At 45.5% G+C, this 19,441-nt stretch overlaps 1 protein-coding gene across 1 annotated transcript; it reads right to left on the bottom strand.

The window, feature by feature from the left end:
* Positions 1–8,684: 8,684 nt before the first annotated feature.
* LOC142001541 (TLC domain-containing protein 5-like) lies at positions 8,685–17,843 on the bottom strand. The gene is made up of 3 exons (XM_074976886.1): positions 17,812–17,843; positions 14,505–14,704; positions 8,685–13,007 (listed from the first exon to the last, which is right to left on the bottom strand). The coding sequence occupies exons 2-3, from the start codon at positions 14,701–14,703 to the stop codon at positions 12,469–12,471; spliced, it is 738 nt and encodes a 245-aa protein (XP_074832987.1). The 5' UTR covers position 14,704; positions 17,812–17,843; the 3' UTR covers positions 8,685–12,468.
* Between the last annotated feature and the right edge of the window lie 1,598 nt (positions 17,844–19,441).

The raw sequence follows: 19,441 nt of genomic DNA, 5'->3' as shown, positions 1-19,441 counted from the left end.
TTGGGGTTTCCTTTTAGCTCTTGATGCTGATGTCATGCTCTTGGGGAAGGTGAGATTCTGGGAGAACCAGCCCACTTCTTTACATCCAGGCTGGAAATTGCATATTCGACTGTGTTGTTGTTTTATTGTTTGAATATCATCCTGTCCAACACGCTAGCCCTGAGCCACATGTGGCTAACTGTCCAGTTGAGTGTGGCTAGTTGGCTTGAGCAATAAATATATTTCAGAATAATGTGGCTAGTTTACTATAACAGTAGCCACCATAGTGGTTACTGCTTCAGAGTTGGTTGGACACCATGGTTTAATGCATTTTATTGTGTATGACAAAATAATTAGATTACAATAACAATCAGCAAAAGGGAGACATCACCTTCATCATGGCCAGCCTCAGAGGGACTTAGCGTCTGTGCTGATCAATCTGCCCCTGGCTTACTCACTCACTAGGCTCTTAAGTTGGTCTCGCTGGATTTTCATTGGCAATCTTATGCCACCAGCACTTTTGGCAACCACAGTTGCTGGTTGGGTAGCAGCATTCCTGCTGAACATGCTTCATCGTTTGCTGGTTTTGCATCCTAATATGTCTGTAACAAGCAAGCGTATACACAATAAAATACAGAAAAAGGGCCCGATTCTCAGATGGAATAAACTGGCATAGCTCCATTGTAATCGATGTTAAATGTACACCAGCTGAAGACTTGACTCAATTTTTAAAAGAATCATTCTATAAAAGCACATCCATGATAACGAAGTAACATTTCCATGTAAGACACAGCTGGGGAGATTGCCTTTCTCTGATAATGGTTCACATAGACATTTTTATTCAACAATTAAGAAGGGAAACAGCTAGTCAAAGCAAGCCCTGATGCACGTAGAGTTTATCTTTTTCGCAAATGTTGATTTTGTTAGGAACAAATGGTGCGTGGCTTCAAACGCAACATTTATTAATTTAGTATCTGAGTGTATTTATGAGATTTCTGCTGCTTGAGCAGTTTACAATATGAAATCCAGCAGCAAGATCAATAAGCAATTACAATGTGCACTCCCAATTAAAACAGATTTCTTTTTGCTATAAAAACCTCACTTAAGCCTGCAATTTATGGTCAGTACCTTCATAGAAACATATATTAGACATAGAAAAGGGCTATTAAGGTATCTAATCCATTTCTCTCAGGCAGTGCAAGGTTGTTCTTTATAGTGTATTCTCCAGTGTCCAGACCAGAAGTAAATGTGTCAAAGTACTGGGAATTTCTTTTAGTAAAGGATATGAGTTGCCCCATGGACCAGAACTCCATAGCTGGTATGGCATTAAAGGATCGCAGAAGGACAACTCCTCGGAAGTCTGTTACATTGGGCTCCTGGAAGGACAAAACCAAGTCAGAATGGTTATGTAATGTTTACTTCTGAACAGAAAAGAGCTCTAAATCTACCCTACTCCTACAGCTCATACTAGGACCTGTTGCCATCTGCTGGAACATCCCAGAATCACAGTTCCCACCTGAAAACCACCCATCTGGCAAGGGAACCCATTTTAAAAGGGGGTTCACACTTTTGCAAGGAGTCTTTTAATAACATTCAAGATTATATAGTTTATAGGACATCTAATCAGTGTAGTTTGCTGACACTCCACGATTCAGCTCCTGTATATTGTTGAGGATGTGCCCAAGAGTGAAATCCACCCAAAGTTTAGGCTTCAGCAACTAAGGGCTTTTCAGTTTTCATGGGGAAAAGTGGACAAAGCATTGTGGTACGAACTTTGTAACAGCAGTTTAGGTGGGGTTAAAATATACTAGGACTCCGTATCTAATGTTCAGGACTCCCTGGAGAACTGGAATAAGAAACAAGGAAAACCAGTTCATGGAGCTAGAAGTAAAGAAACAGCAAGAAATATGGAATGCTGAATTCCCAATGTCTCTATTCCCTATAATTCTGCTTAAAACGTGAATGGAACACAGATACACACTGAGCTCTGGATTCATGGGGCCAGATCATCAGCTGATGTAAATTGTCACAATTCCATTGACTCCAGTTGAGCGATGACAATTTATAACAGTTGAATATCGGATCCTGTTTGTTGTGCCTTTGTACACTGTAACTTTTAAGCCTGTAAATATTCTCACTGCTCCCCCAAATAGAGGTGATAGTAAGTGGGTTTGCTTTGGTGCGCCGCCCTGGGAAGAGCTGGATGAGCTGTGGCAAAAGCCAGCAGAGAGCTATTTAAAGAGCTGGCAGGAACCCAGGTTGCAATAGGACAGTAACTGTGAGAAATTTTAAGTTACTTTCACCCTGGATACAAACAAACCATGAGAGCAATTTGTGGAGAATTAATTGAGCTGGATTTGCTTACATGAGTAGTAAATCTGGGTCAGTAAGACAGAAACTTGTTCTGGAGGTGGTAAAAAAGTCAAGAGAATAATATTGGCAAATTCTCCCTTCCAACCTCCCCAAGGAATATAGAAATTTTATTTTTGAAGTTTTTTAAATTATTACTCAATAGCTGATTAAAAACAGGAAGAATGTGCAAAACTCTGTTTTATGTGTTATCAGAAATTCCAATTTTGAAAATTTATTTCTCCTTAATATTTCAGACGTTGAAAGTCTTTAACGAGTTGTAATTTCCTTATTTTTGGTACCCAGTATACGCCCCTGTCAATTTAGCTGAGATATTTACAGCATTTCTGGCCAATTCCTTTCCATATTTCATTGCAGAGGAAATACAAACATCTCTCTCTTTTGTAGGCTGTTGGGTTGTTTCATTTGTATTATTCTCAGAAATACTAAGAAAGTATTAAGTTTTTAAGAATCAGTCCTCGGAAACATTTCAAGTTAAATATCAATAGAACAAGAATTAAATTAGAGAGTTTCTGTTTATGAGGAATCTTCATCCTCAAATTCTGCATATTTTTAACAGAGTAATTAACCATGAAAATAATCTTACTGAGAAATGCAATCGTTTCCCCATCATTTGCAGTGTTTAATTCAAGGCCAGGTATCTTTCTAAAAGATGCTATAGCTCAAACAGAATTATATATCTGAAGAAGTGGGTTTTACCCACAACATCTTATGTCCAAATAAATCTGTTAGCCTTTAAAGACTCCTCCTTATTTTGCAGATACAAACTAACCTGGCTTCCTCTCCGAGACATGTCAACCAGAACTAATTGTCTTCGAGTAGAAACCATGGGTGATGTTCCTTTGGCCTGTAATTACAGGAGCTTAAATAAGATGATCGTATTGGTCCCTTTGGTCCTAAACTCTATTAATTCTAATTCCATTTACAGTGGAAGCATGTGTGATATTTTGAGAGCAGAGCATAATCTGCAAGACTTAAGCCTCTCTCTCGGTCTTTGCTATCAGTAGGTAACTGATTTAGAATTGGTAACAGAAAACACTAATATTTTACATTTAAATCTTACCTTTCATTGCAAATGATACACTGCACCAGTTAAGTGTCATTATCTCTCGAAAGGGACAGCTCTTTGGAATCCTCCACAAAAGGTTGTGAAGAGGAAATTCTGCCAAAACATACTCAAGGAAGCACAGACTGTTACAAAACATACCTTAAACATTGAACACTTAAGACCAACAGAGAGAACCTTGGTTGCTAAGGCTTCAGCCTTGACTTTTAAAACCTCTCACAAAAAAGTCTCCCACACACTGACCTAAAGCTGTTGAGTAAGGATGAAAGGATGAGGCAATGCTGCTAGCGTTTTAACCAGCTATACCATGAAGTTTAGGTAACGCTGGCTTGATTCTGAGACCACTCCCAGCTGTCTCTCTGGCTACAGAACTGCATCCAAAGGGAACACAGCAGGATGATCTGAATCAGAGCAGTGGCTCTAATCCATTTGTTTTAAGTTTCTAATTTGCAGACAGATCTATCAGCAGCTCTCCAGCTATTTTCACTTTGAAATGCAAGAATTTGTCCGACCTGAACCATCTGCTGCCAAGCCAACTGCTCCCCACAAATCACAATGCTGGAGCCTACCAACCCACTTACTGCATTAAAAACATGGACAGCAGTCCCTTGGCTGTAAATTCAAGCTCTCACCACAGCCTGGCATTGCGGGAGAGAGCAGTACGCACTGCCTCTCGCTGGCTCCAAAATGAAAGTGATTGTATTAATTTTCCACAAAGCTAGACAGTTGCTGTTCTTTTGGGAGTAGGTTAAGGCTGCTTTTACTCTCAAGCTTAGCTCAGCTTAAATCTTCCAGCCTTACTGATTTTGGGAACTGTATAGGCTTCGATTAAATCAAGCCCATTTGTGCATTATCTAATCTGCTCCAGGCTAGGGCTTAGGTCAGTATTCTTTGATTGCAGGGAATTTACTTGGGGTTATATACTTCTGAAACAGTTGGGAATTTACTTGGAAGTTGCCCTTTTGGTGAGGTTTACTTTCTGACACAGTTTTAAGGTGGCATGCTGCAGTCAGATATTTGATTATTGCTTTTATCCTCAGGTTGACTTCACAGGCTCTGTTTTAGAAGCTGATATGATACCTGCTGAGTGAGGATTCAAGGTCACTTGGATGCAATCCCAAATTTGGGGAAGGAGAGGTGGGAATATTCTTTCTGTTGTGTGTATAGCTATTTAATGGTGACGTTGTCTTATATGCTGCAGGTTTAAGCAACCAATGGCTCTGCTGCAGTAATGGACAACCTAGGCTAGTGGCCCTCCCTCATCTCTGTGGATCGCAACCAAGACAGTCTCCTGGAATAGAATAGTTGTGCTAATTGCACTTGTGTACCTAGAATTTGTGGGATGTGTCCAATGAACCACAGCAGCACTTTGATTGAATACTGAGGAAGTGCATGCCTCTTACTGTTAAAACACTGTGTGCCATCAGCATGCACCTGGCTTCCTGTGCCCTTGTTTTACAGGTGTGTCACTTTAGTAATACCCAATAGGAAAAAGCTACATGAATGGAAACTGGCCGAATCTGGCAACCCTTCGTGGGCAACGGTAAACAAAATGTCTCACAGACTACGCATAGAACCCAGTGGGCCGCAGGTTGCCCACCACTGCTCTGTTGTCTGCGGTGAGCTTTTCTGCCTTCTTTTCAGCACATACTAGTAGACACAGGAATGGTCACTACTTAAACACTCTATCAGCAGCCTATATTCCTTAAGGGTGTGATTTTTTTTCAACTGTATGGTTATGGTAGAAACAGTGCTAGCGTAGATGCTGTTCTGGTGGTCTAAATGCCACTATAATGGTACCACTTATTACTAAAATAAACTATGCTGGTTTACACACTTTTATATGGATAGAACTATGTCTACCCTGGAAGAGTTTTGTTACTTTAACTGTACTGTCATCATAAAGCAGGAATACAGGTTGAACGTCTAGAGTCTGGCACCCTCAGGATCTGACCCGTGCCAAACCAGAGATTTTACCAAACCACGGGAGATCAATATTGTCCAGCAATATCTCTCGCAAGAGATTGAGAGGTAAATTAGAGATAAATAACACAGAACACTGAGACCCAGGACCGGTGGCTTTAAATAAACTTTATGGAATGTCCGGAAACTCGTCTACAGCCATGATAAGTGGACATCTGGCTAACTAAAATCATGCTGAACCGCGGATGTGCTGGACTAGAGAGGGTTCAACCTGTGTAGACAAGTCTCCACACAGTGTGTACTGTCATGGAGCAGTTCTTTGCACTGTGTTCTAAGGTCTTGTGTACATGTGGACACTCAAGAAAAGTAACCTGAATTAACTTTTAAAGTAGATTAGTTAAACCATATTAAACCTCTTTATAAACAAGCTAATTCAGAACTGAAGTGGCCTTCATTCAGTCCTAATTTCCAAACTTTCCTGAGTGTCCCTGTATAGCCTGAAATTAGCATCCTTCAGACTAGAAGCGTGAGCTGGCTTGTGTTGTTCCTGTGGAGATGAAAAATGAAACTATTTTCAATCATGCAGAAGGACAGTCAGATGTATTGGAGAGGTTGAAATCTTTTGACAGGCATTTCAACTAAAGATAACATTGTACTTGCCAGGAAAGTTATCTCAAAAGCTGTACCATAAAACTGATAATTTCTCCACTTCTCAATTTACTCTCAATAAAAAATTCCTCACTTTTATGGGTGCTGGAACAATTTGTAGAGCAGGGGTGCTGAGAACCACTGAACCAAACTGTAAATCCTATATGTAACGGAAACCAGTTCAAGGCAGCACCCCTAACATCCCAGTTCCAGCATTTATACTCTTTAAATAAAAGTCTTTTGTAGTCATGTTAAACTCTGACCTGCTCAAATGGCTTATAAGAAGGTCTTTAACTAAAGCCCAATTCCGTTCCCACCAAAACAACTGAAAAACTCAGTGACAGGAGCAGAGTCAGGCTTGTGTTCATAAAAAGCATATCACTCCTAAAATGGAAGAGGATCAGGCCAATAAAAAGCTCATTCCTTGTATGCTAATCCACTAGAACACATGCACACTCCGGTTTGGAAGAAGAAAAGTGCCAGCATACCGGGGTAATCAAGAGTCCCTCCTTGCCCAGAAGTTGCTCATTCAACTTAAGGCTGAGGCAAACAATTTCTCTCTCTGCAATTTGATTTCTTTGGAAATGTTAGCAGACTTTGCAATTTTATTTCCAGCCAAGCTACACACAGTCTGGAAGGATCAGAAATAAATTCAGGACTTTCATGAGGCTTAAAACCTTCTCTCATCTTTCATACTCAAGAAACAGACCTGCTGACAGGGCTGGTATTAAGTCTAGACTCTAACATCTTAAAACATTCTGCTTTTTCACCACTGTTGCAAGGGAATAAAGCCCTGAATATTATAAAATATCAGCTTCTCAAAACATGACTACACGGATCAGTTGCAGAAGTACGGCATAGGATTGAAAGGGCCAGTTATATATATAGTGTTCCAGGACCAACAGTGGTCATTTGGAGGGAAAAAAGGCTTTTTGAAGAGAACAGGGAGGCATAAAATGAGATGGGTCTCAGGGACACTGGAGAACCCACTGTGGTTCATGAATCCCTCAATGCCACCTAAGACTATTCTGATTCTGATATGTACATTCCTGTTCAGCAAAAACTGTCAGCTGAGGTCTGAAATGGAAACCAGGTCATGCTGATTGTTAAATGTAATTGTGGAACGCATGTATGGATACCAGGTCAGGAGTTACGTACATCTATTGAAAACACGTTTTCAAGTTTGTACCCAGGCAGAGTTGACGAACAGGTTTTCTGTCAGACAAAAGCCATTTACTGACCTGTCTCTCTGTTGGCAGGAAACCTAAGCATTACAAACCAACAGGACGGTGAGTTATTTACATGTGAAGTCAACCGGGGGATGTGAACTCAACAGGGAGGCAGCACACAGGAGCTGAGCCCGTTTTGTTTAGTTCGCTAGAAAGCGGGTTTCAGTTTTGTTTTACATTTAACGGTTAGCTTCCATTGCCCATACATGCTCTCTCTTGTATAATTGATACTGAATTTCTTGTTTTTACTACAAACGCATCTAAGTGTTGTAATGTTAAGTCAGGGGCCGATCCTGAGACGAATCACACAGAGCGAGGTGTGTGCTGTTCCCTTGGCAGAGACAAGCAGACCTGGTATTTCTGTGGGTGTTCAGTGAGCATGGGAGTGGATGTTACGGGGAAATATTCCAAAGAGGTTCTAGGCCTGGGGTGCATCAATCCTTAACTTATATGGCAAAGTAGGGACTGGCCTGGTCCAGAGGTGGATGTGTGGGTAACTAACAGGATGGTGGCATCAGGGAGCTGCTATCCACTTAAGCGCAAGCAAATTTTCCTCAAGATGGAGGGAGGGATGGGGCAGGTCACAAGGTAATTCTCCACGTTGGAAGCTCTGAAAACTGTCACCCCCACCACTCGCTTGCATATCTCCCCCAGCCTCCCGACACCAGCTGAGGGCTAAATTCTACTGTGTGCTGCTTATGAGGCACCATACAAAAAGCAAAGCCTGGGTGTAGGGTTCATACCATCCCTTTGCAGCTTTCATACTCTGCGCTGCTGTGGGGAATGCATTGGCCCGAAGCCAAAGTTAGAACAGCTCTGAGAACCATTCAGACATAAAGCAGCTCCCTCAGGGCTGCCTACGGGCCATGCAGAGGCACCCCAGAATTCCCACCATGCTCCAAGCTACAAGTCTCCTCCCCTCTCCCATATCCAGTACTGGGACCTGCAAGGGTCAAGACAGCATTGGGCTGCTTGCATTGGAGCGATGCTGTTGCTGCACCAGGGAAATTTGTTCCCAGTTGTGGCACTGCTGCAGCTCTTCTGCACTGCTGGTGCAGTGTGTGAGTCATACTCCTCCCCTTGACATGCTGTGATGCAAAACCTCCCGGGTGGGCCCACATACTTGTCGATGGCCTCATTCATTCTAACTGGCTTTGGGTCCTTTATTCTCTTCCTGAGACGGACAAGTCTCACTCCTTGTTTTCTCTCAACAACGCTCCTGTGATGTGGACTCTGCCCTCATTTTATAGATGGAGATGCTGAAAGACATGGCAGTAAAAGGAATCGCTCAGAGCCTGTTAATAAGACACTGGCAGAGGAAGGATGGCACATCCAAATGCTTTATCCAATGACTGGCGGGGACTGATGTCAAATATTTCAGCCAGTCATCTAGGCAATCCTGATTCAGCTGATTGCATTTTATCTTCAAAAAAACCTCAAAAAACTGCAGAGAGAGTGTAAGCGCTCAACTCAGTACCTTCTGTAGTTAAAATGTCTTTATTTTATAAAATGTAATACAAAGCTTCTACACCATCCACTGGTGGAACCGTAGTGATTATTACACAGTAATTCAGACACAAGTTAGTACTTCACACTAGGCTTCACACTAGTACTTCACACATCTGTTCCAGATACAATGGGTTAGCCCTTCTACTCAATGTAATATAGGGCATGCTCTCACACCAGACGCTTCACTCAGACGGTAAGATATCTTCCTTTTCCTTCAAGATTCTGTACTGGTGCCCACTGCAGGCCCGACATGGCCTTTGTTAGAAGCAATTATTGCTGTCTCTTTTCTGAAAAGCCATTGCCAATGACTCCCTTTGTCTTCTGGCACCCTTATATAATATTCCCAACTGTCCTGATATTGACCAGAAGCTCTGTGACAAGTTCCCTTTTCTATTCTCAGAAACACAAGTACATTGACCAATTCAGCTCACATTTTTCTAAGCGCACAATGGCTCCTGCAAAGTGCACGTCTAATTTGCACAGGTAATTACTTCGACCATACTCACCACCACAGCTACTTCACCCTTTGTGCATAAAACAGCATCAGCTACGAATGTAACTGCACATCTCTGGGTCTCACTCCGAGTCATCAGGTCTGCAAATGGAACCTTTCCTGGCTGGCAGTTAGAAAGGGCACTGAAAACTTAGTTTTCTTCTGAACATCCTTGAGACTCCAGCCTGCAAGTCCTCCCTGTGCAAACCTGTTATTGGCTGACAAGAGTTCCACATTGGAAAGATTTTCTGGTTCAGGCCCACTGCAGAAAGTGGCTTAGATTCCAAATGTATCCCTGTAGTTCCCACTTGGGCAAACAACCCTGACACCTTTGGTTTAATCTGACAATAACTTCACCTAAGAAGAGATTGCAGAAATGGCCCCTAAATATATTTTCAGTTCAGTGTCAGCTGGTACCTCTCAGAATACCTTCCTACAAACATGGTTCAAACACATCATATCCTTCTAGGGTTTTGTGATTTGAGTTAGCCAGAGACTGGGATGTGCCAGTTACTGTTCATAGTTTATACCATGGAGAAAGGTTCTGTAATCACAGCACTAACACTCTACATTTACACAGCACAGCTCACCAGACACCTGAAAGCACTCATCATAAGTGGATAAAGTGTTTTACTAATGATAAACCTCTAGACACCCCTGTGAGGTAGGACATTTTCCCCCATTCCAGAGATGGGTAAACTGAGGCAAAGAGGTCACACATCAGTGACTGGGCCAGGAATAGAAGTCAGGACTCTTGATTACTACAGATCTGTGCTAACTGCCTCTGTCCCTTCAAGAATGAGCATCTATATCACTGCACCATGCAACAAAGTAGGTGGAGTTTCCCAGTGAGGACTGGCCTGCCCTTCTGTCAGGTCTGTTCACCTGAAGCTGGCACATGGCAACTTGCTTGTCAATTCTTTAGTTGCAACAAGTGATGTCTACAGCAGAACTGAAATGTGAACTGTAAATTTGTAGATGGTGCAAAAGGCCATAAGTAAAAGCCCAGGACCAAACTAAAACTGTGCTTAAGAGACTGCAGTCAGATAAACACACCACCATCTGAAAACTGGACCACAGTTTCATCAGCACAGTAGCTTCTGTAAACAGGGCCAGTGTCAGCAACATGACTTTCCTATTTACAGCTCAGCCCACTGTCAGAAAGGCAATGCTGGGCAAGATTCTGGTTTCAGATACACTGGTTTAAATCCAAAGGGAAATGCCCTGCCTTTAACACTCGACTAACCAAGATCAGGATCTGGTTGTTACTCAGTGAGCTCACAGTCCCATCCGACTTAGGGGATTTTGTTTTAAAATGAATTTACTGCTAGTGGAAGATGTCAGTTTGAAGTATGACATTTATCTGCAAGTCAGGGCATGGGAAGCAGCAAAGCAAGCTGCCCCTGTGCTATCCCTTGTCCCTGGACTGACAGAAAGCATCGTAAAAGGGAATTCAGTCTCCACAGGCAGAGCAGTCCACCTCTGGAAACTGTCAGCAAGGAAGCTAGGTATATAGCCATTTGCTGATATGGCTTTTTGTGATGTGAGCAGTCAGCCACCTGACTACCAGAAAGAGAACCAAGAACAACACTGTGGGTATCATTTGTAATGACAAGGGATGAGAAGAGGTGAGAAAAAGCCAATTGTAAGCACTTTGTGTCACAGACTACTTCACTGAATGCATTTGTACAGCACCTAGCACACAAACGTCTTGATTCTATTTGGGACCTCTGGTTGCTGCTGTAACAGAAGTGAAATAAACAAATTAATAAATAATTGCAAACAATCAGAAGAAAAATAATACTGACTCAACTGCGCTCTCCCATGCACTCGCATTCTGGGTCAACTTCTCTCTTCCAAAGGAAATACCAAGACAATAATAAAAAACTAGGGTCTTACCAAACTCATAGTTTTGCAAAATGTGTCATGGACCATAAAATCTTGTGTCCTCCTCTGAAATATGGCCTTTTGGGTGCTTTTACCCAACACTATACAGACCTCACAGGGAAGACCGGTGTTTCTCAAACTGACTGTTCTGAGCCAAAAGGAAGTTGCAGGGGATCATAAGTTTATTAAAGGAGGGTCATGGCATGCCATCCTTCTGTGCTGCTGTCAGAGCTGGGCAACTGCAGAGCAGAGGTTGTAATGCTGGCCAGGTGCCCTGCTCTGAAGCCAGCACCCTGCCAACAGCAACACAAAAGTCAGGGTGGCAGTATCATACCCCTTGTCACACTTACTTCTGTACAGCTGCTTTCAGAGCTGGGTGGCCAGAGAGTGACAGCTGCTGACTAAAGACCCAGCTTGGAAGGCAGCAGTGCAGAAAGTAACATCACATCTTACTTCTGTGCGGCATCTGGTGGTAGTTCTGCCTTCAGAGCTCAATTCCTGACCCACAGCTGCCACTTTCCAGCTGCTCTGAAGGCAGTACTGCTGCCAGCAGCTGCGCAGAAGTAAGAGTAGCAGTACCACAACCTCCCCTACAATAACCTTGCAACCTGCCGACAATTCCTTTTTTTCAGTCAGGACCTCACAATTACAACACCCTGAAATTTCTTATTTAAACACCTGAAATAATGAATTTGACTACTGTTAAAATCTTATGACCATCAAACTGTCCAAATGGGCCATGAATTTGGTTGGGTCCTATAAATAACGATCAGATGTTTCATGCACAGAAGCCCTTTCAGCCAAGGATCTGAAAGGTGGGTCGGCCTTATTATCCCCATTTTACAGATGAGGGGATTGAGGCACAAAGTCCCTCACTTGGCAAGTTGGTGGCTGAACCAGGAATCCTGCCTTGCAGTTTCCCCATACCGATTGCTTGACCACACCTCTTCTGAGGAGGAAGCCAGAGTCAACTAGGTGCAGGCACTGCCTGTTATCTACCACTAGATCTTATCTCCTTCAAGATTCTACCAGTGCTTAAGGAGGCAGCCACTAACACCACTATTTGTACCTGTGCTGCTGCACTGGCAACTGCGTTAATTGTAAAGTAAGCCCTTTCCCCCACTCATATTGTTTGCTGTACATTGACATACATACAGCACACCTCTGATCAAGTCTCTTCCAGGTAGCACACCCCAGATCCAATACATCTATGGTGTAACTCCACTGACCTCCATAGCGTTACACCAGGAATGAATTTGGCTCAGTTCTTTCTAAAGTTAAATGGCTCCACTCCCAAGGATGACTTTTCTGTCCAGGGGCTTAATCCCCTTCTTGCATAATCGTGAACTTAAGAGTCCCCAGGGTTAATGACTCTTCAGGTGGCCATTTTTTTCCAAGCACTGCTCCTCACTCTTCCTGCTCCTCCAGGCATGGTACTTCTTCATGCTTTTTCTCCTAGCAAAGCGGCAAATGCTGACCATGAAAACCCAGGAGACCACATACATAATCACCCCCCCAACCTTAATGAACCACCTGGGTTTGGGTGACACAAGCTCGCAGTACATGAGCCAGGCCCCGACCCCAATCCGCACGCCCGTGAAGAGGGCCACGAAGAAGAAATCCACGATGTCCCCCATGAAGCTGTGGTACAGCCCCATCTCCCGCAGAAACCAACGGGCCTGCAACAGCGGGTTGGTGATCTCGCTGCCAAAGATGACGGCGTTGACCTCAGCGGCCGACTCACCCAGGGCCAGAGACACTGTGATTCCCAAGATGCTCACCATGTGATGGGCCAGCATCAGCGCGCCCTCGGCCTGGAAGTATACACACCAGCCCAGGTCAAAGAGGAAGTAGCCCAAGCTAAGGCATAGCACATGCACCTGGAGGGTGGTGTTCGGTGACCCTGCAAAGAAAAGACACCAGCTGGTGCATTTAACTGAGGAGACACCTGGCAGGCAAGTCTGGCAAAGGGCACAGTGTTCTCTTCTTGCAATGGCAGTTTTGCCCGGCACTGCTCAGGGAAATCACAGAACCACAGAATTACAGAATTGGAAGGAATCTCAGGAGGTCATCAAGTCTTCTTGTCCTATCCTCTGAAGTCAAGGAAAATAATATATTGCCCTCCTCTTTGTAACACCCTTTTAGATAGAAAAGGGGGAACTACAACAGCTATGTTCACAGGCAGAAGCCTGAAGACAAGCCCATTAGCCTGCAAACTGCTACCTAAAATCCTCTATGACTGAAATGGAAAAGTCCTGAGATTCGTCCCAAAGCCACAGGTTCAGATTCACTCCATTAGAAGCACCCCTCAGGCTGTTTGAATATCTAGGACTTTCCCTCTCCCGCTCTCTTCCAATATGAACCAGTCAATGGCTGTTTGTGTCTTTCTCCCATTCTGCGAGCAGCTCCAGTCTCCTCCACCACCGCTCAGAGCTTTTCCAAGCAGCAGAGTGAAAGGAACAAGAGGTTACTAAGTTGCACTACAGCTACTCAGAACCTTGTGCGCTGGCATGAGAAGTGTCAAAAAGTCTGTCAGTTTCACACGGCTGTTGCCTAGGCAAAGCTATGAATAGATGCAGAGGCTCTTGAATGGTGTGCCTGCAGACTGAGGAAGGCAGCACTGCATTGGGACACATTAGAAAGGTTGTCTTTGCAGCCCTATGGCCTATAATAGATATTTTAGTGGAGGATATATTCTTCAGAAATGTGTGAAAAAATTCCCCGCCCTGTGCAAACAAATCAGGTCAGTTATGTACTTGCAAGCAGGTTTCTCATATTCCCCACATGCTTGGTGAGGTCAGCTTACTGCAAGGAATATTACTTTGCTCACATGCATAAGCAGGGTATACCAGCTATACACTGAAATTGCCCCAGAGGCTTCCATGGGACTAGCAACTTCTGACTTAGACTGAGGCCAGGTCTATGCTAGATATTAAAGTCAATTGCAGTTACACAATTCTAGCTCTGGCAATTGTGTGGCTAGACTCGACTTACCTACGACTGACTTACCTGGCCATCCCCACAGAAGGAGGTGAATGGGAGAAACTCTCCCATCAACCTCCTTTACTTCTCATAATCTTGAGGAGTGCAGGGGTAGACTGTCGACTCCAGATAGTTTGATTTCATGTGTCCCTACTAGGCACGCAAAATTGAACCCTGGAAGATTGACCCTGACTGGGTCGATCTTCCTCATAGTGAAGACATACCCTTTGATCAGAGGGTGACAAAGGGAGCACTAATGACAGGGGACCAGATTCCAAGCATCAACTGCATTTTGACTGGAGATGGAGCCCAAGAAGGAAACAGCTAGCAAGATCCACTGAGGAAAATGTGTGGGGCTCCTGTTGCTCAGAAGACCCCACTTTCAGTAACCTGTGGGGGGCAAACTCCCACAACCCACCTGGGTGAGTCAAAGGCCAGGGGCCATCGATGAAACCCACGTAAGCAGAAAGGCAGGTGGCAAGGACACCATGGGTCAGCGTGACCAAGCGGCAGCTCCATTCATAGCTACGGTGTTTATACTTATGGCAGAACCAGGTGTAGAGAGACAGCCATGCTAGCAGACCGCAGGTCACCCGGAGGGGAAGGGAGGCCATCATCCTAAAACAGGACAGGGAGATGGAGAAAGATTACTCTAGTAACATGCAAAGTCAATTGGTTCCAATACAGCATTCCCAGACTTACCCTCAATTGGCTCCTACTCCTCCCCTGTATAAATTAGTATTTTCTGCTGCTGTTGCTTGTGTAACAAATTGTTTTGGAGGCACCAGATGCCAAAGCATCTGAGCATGCAGCAAATGCTATGAGAGCTGCCACCTTCTTTCTTCCCCTGCCTTAGAGTCTTTTTTTACTTGGGTAGGGAACCATTGCAGGCAGTGGGATATAATACGATAAACAGCAGCTGCCCAGCTCTCAAATAGCTTCTCACAGGGGGCCAGCATCATACCCTTGGATTTTCAGACAGGGACCCTGGGCTACAGAGAGATTATGAGAATTACCCTAGGTCACACTGTGATGCATTCATGAGGTTTGTAATGTAGGTCTCTTGCCACCCGATTCTGCAACCTGTTGCTGGGGAATTCTCCATGCCTCTGTTTGGAGAAGGACTGTCTGAAAAAAGTGGGTGACGAATTCCAAGTGCTGGCACATAATTAAGAAAGCAGATAATGGGGAGTCTGAGCTGAAGCAACCTCACCAGTCTTATCTGTGTGCTGTGAAAGATGGTCTTGTAGGCCATTAGGTCCTAGCTCTGATGGGTCCCTAAACACCTGCACTTGGAAACAGACTCATCACCAGGCTGGCTGCCTGTGGGATACATTCTCACCCATTTGCTCTACCTAAGTGGCACACTGCTGCAGTCTGAAATAGTTCTAAGATTGTGCTCCAAGTGAGAGAATCAACCCCAGGCCTCAACTTTCCTTCTCTGGCATCTTCTATGTTTGAAAGGTCTGCCTGTTGCATCCCCGGCCCTGCTTTTTAACGCTTCTCATGGAGATCAGTATCTTGATTCCACCTCTGCCAACACGAAAAAAATATTTGCCCTTGTACGGGGCTTGCTACCCAAGGAGCGCCGCCTGCCACAAACATTAAGCAGCCCTTCCAACACCTCCTTGAATAAGCTTTATGGTACTCATTCCTAGAACTGTAAACAGAAGCACAGAGAAATGGGCAAGAATTTCACCTGACCCCTACCATCTCCTTCCACGATGCTGTACTGCCCTTCTCTTTCAAGTTCTAGTTCTCCAGATGCCAGCACACACACCCTGCTCATCTGTGCAGAGAAGCCTGACCACTTCCTTCCACCTCTGATAACTGACTCCCTCTTCATGAATTGCTCCTATTTGAAACCCCCCTGCTGAAACTCACAGATCTTCTCTGCTCCTCACCTCCACTGCCATCTGGAGCAGCTTCCCAGCTTCGCCTCAGCAATGCTCTATCCACCTTCATATTTCATCTAAAAATATCCCTGTTCTCTGAGGCCTTCTTTGACTGCGGTGAGTTTTTCCCTCACTCTGCCATTTTATGGTAACTTTGGAAAACTAAACATTTCCTGGGTACCTTGTGTGAAAGATGTGCACCAAAATAGAGCTACATTTAAAAACATGAACATGGACAGCAGTAGAATGCTTATAATATATAATGACTTATACAACAGAGTAGAAATTAGGCTTATCAAATTTATAGATGACTGCATGCTGGGATTTCTCCTGGTGAGACTACAGGCCAAGGTATCACAGCAATTCTGTGGAGGAGACAGGCATTGACACTGGATCTCCTGAACCCAAGTCCAGCACTTTAACAAAAGATAATCCTTCCTTTCCAGGATAAAATATATCACACTGGAGACTGACCTCACTACTGCCACTCTCCCGCCTCACCACAAAATCCTCCAATTTATTTCACACGTGGCCTAAACACAAAATGTTGGAGGGTAAAGTTGAGCAGACTGCACATGTGTAGTTTCAGTGTTCCACTTGTTACAGCAGGTGCTAACATCTGCCCCCAGTCTTGGGAGTACATCGGCACTCCTGTTTCTTTTGAATAGGGCAGGTAGCCAGTACGCTGAGATACTGCTGAGGGAAAAGGTGCAGAGCACTGAGATAACTGAGAGCAGAAAAAGCCAACTGAAGTTTTCCAAGGCAAGGACTGTCCATCCAGTTTGAGTGTGAATCTTAGCTCAGACACCAAGGGTCACTTTTTCCAAATACCATGGGAAACAGCAGATGGGGCAAGAGAGAAACGAAACAAAATTGCACAGAAAGTTGAGTGGCAGGAAGGAAAATTGTAACCTGCGCCATCACCGCATGAATCACCTTTGGGGTCAGCCCCTCAGCCTGCATCAAGGCCAACACTACAGCTCAATAAATGTTACTCCCAGACATCGCTGGTGATGCCAGAAGCTGGCAAATACACTCTGCTGGTCCGAGTGCCTGGCTGAGCCAGAAGATGTGGCCAAGATAATCGATCGGGCTGGCAACGCAGCGCCCCACATCTGCTCCAATTGCAACATGAGGCAGCCCCAGATGAGCTTCTGAATAAGTAGGACACTGAAAGAACATCACTCCCTGAGCTACTGAGCAGGGTGAGGGATTCAAGAACAATTTAGGGGGAGCGAAGCTGGACTTCTTTTCACTCTCCATCCACAGGGGCTCCCCAGTCTGAAAAGGAAGCACCCACTGCGCCGTGGGTCTCCGTCTCCGCCTTGTACTCCACGCTGCGTGAGAGAGATGGAGAACCCCTCATTGCCGCCCTCCCGAGCCCACACAGGCTGCACCCCCTTAGTCCACAGAATTACGGGCCGCCTGACCCTCTCTACCGAGGCTGAGAGATGGGGCCTGCACGCACCCCCTTTGGCCTGGGAGACCAGGAACCCATGTGCCTCCTCGATGGGGACCAACAGGGCTCCCAGGGCCCCTGGAGACTCGAGGGCTGGGGGCCCGCAGCTCTCCCCTTGGTCCGGAGGGATGGGGACGTCCAGAGGGATCGAGACACCCCCACCGCACTGGGCACCCTCCTTGGTCCAATGGGACTGAGCCCCCCATATGCCTCCTTCTGCCCGAGGGGATCGGGCCCTCCCACTGCACCCCCTTCCCCCTGGCGGATCGGGCCCTCCGTGCGCCCCTTCCGCCTGGGGGATCGGGATACCTTGTGCGCCCCCGTCGGCGTGTGGGACCGAGGCCCGCCCCGGAGCCGCGGGAGGAGGTTACCTGGCGCAGGTGGAGGCCGCGGCCGGGAGGCGGCTCGCTCCGCCCCGCAAGCAAAGCGTCGCTCGGTAACAGAAACCACAGAGCCCGGGCCGCCGGCTGCGGGTGAGCCGCTCGGCTTGGCGCCGCCTGCTGGCCGGGAGGGCGCACGGCAGCGCGGGGCCGGGACTGCGGACTCCCCCAGCGCCAGGGACCCCCTCCTCGGCCCTGTGCACAGACTGGGGCAGCGCCAGGGCGCGTCCCTCGCTCGCCCTCTCTGCCAAGGCGCGGTAGAAGAGGCTGTGACTTACTTGCATTATGTATATTACAGCAGGAGCACCCCCAAAATCTCCCCCTCCAATCATATCCCGCTTGTGCTAGGCCGGTGGTTCCCAACAAATTCACAAGCCTGGACCCCATCACCCCCTCCCCATACCGTTTGCAGACCCCCATCAAAGCCAATTCCAGCCGATACGTACGCATCATTCAATGAAGAAGGAAACCACACATAGATTTTCAGGCAGCGATTAACAACATTATTGGAAAATATTTACATCAAAAATAATAATTGACGGTAACTTTGCAACTTCTTTAAAACTTATTTTCTATGATCATTTTTATTTATTTTTATTTTTTTCATGGACCCCCTGCAATAAATTCAGGGACCTGCCAGGGTCTGCAAACCACAGGTTGGGAACCACTGGTCTAGTCCATGGAGAAAAGCACCCCCAGGCACATATATATGCGGGCCAGGATTGAAAACACTTTCACCCACTGCTGCACATCACAGATACAGGGAGTGGGGCAGGCGGCACCACTCCCCACTACAAACATGCAAAACTGAGGCTAGAGAAAGGCTGCTTGACTGTCTCACTGGGGCTGGCCCCACCACCTGCTGCTTTCTCACTGGTGGGGAAACTCTGCTTCTGCTCAAATAGCAAGGGCTTCTGTCATTGGTAGGAAAGCTGCCAGTGCTTGTGTGGCCACACAGAAGAGATTCAAATGTCGCCCAGTGTGCTCACAGCTAGGGTTTTCAGTTCTGCAGGTGGCGTGCATTCACACAGCCATGATGCATATAAAATTATCCTGCACACGAATGGAAAAGATGAAAGAGAACATTGGAAGGTACTCCTTCAATCCCCAAAGCCATGTACTGTACAACCACAAAACAAAAAAGCAGTCCAGTAGCCCTATAAAATCTAAGAAAATAAAGTATTAGGTGGTGAGCTTTTGTGGGATAGACCCACTTCTTCAGACCATAGACTGCTTTTTTGTTTTGATAGAACACAAACTAACATGGCCCTCTCTCTGCTGCTGTACAACCACAGTTTGTTACACAAAGATCTAGGAAACAGGAGGGGAAAGAGACAGTGGTCCCTTCAATTTTTTCCATGCAGGGCAGAATAAATTTGCCTGTGCACCAAGGCATGTGCAGGTGGGCACCACCAATAGAAACATGCTCCAGCACTCAGTTTTCAGAGAACACCAGAAAGAGACCCACCCCACACGCACACGCAGCCTCACCCCTACACTCGCATATAGAGATCCAGGGCAGCTAAGCATAACCCCCTTTCTCTCCCTTCTCTTCCCACAAAAATCCAAAGATCAGTAATAGACACACAGACTCAGCCAGTGATTATAAAACATAGAGTTT

Source organism: Carettochelys insculpta, chromosome 25, assembly GCF_033958435.1.
Source record: "Carettochelys insculpta isolate YL-2023 chromosome 25, ASM3395843v1, whole genome shotgun sequence".
NCBI classification, from domain to species: Eukaryota; Metazoa; Chordata; order Testudines; family Carettochelyidae; genus Carettochelys; species Carettochelys insculpta.
This window is presented reverse-complemented; position numbering and strand designations above follow the sequence as displayed.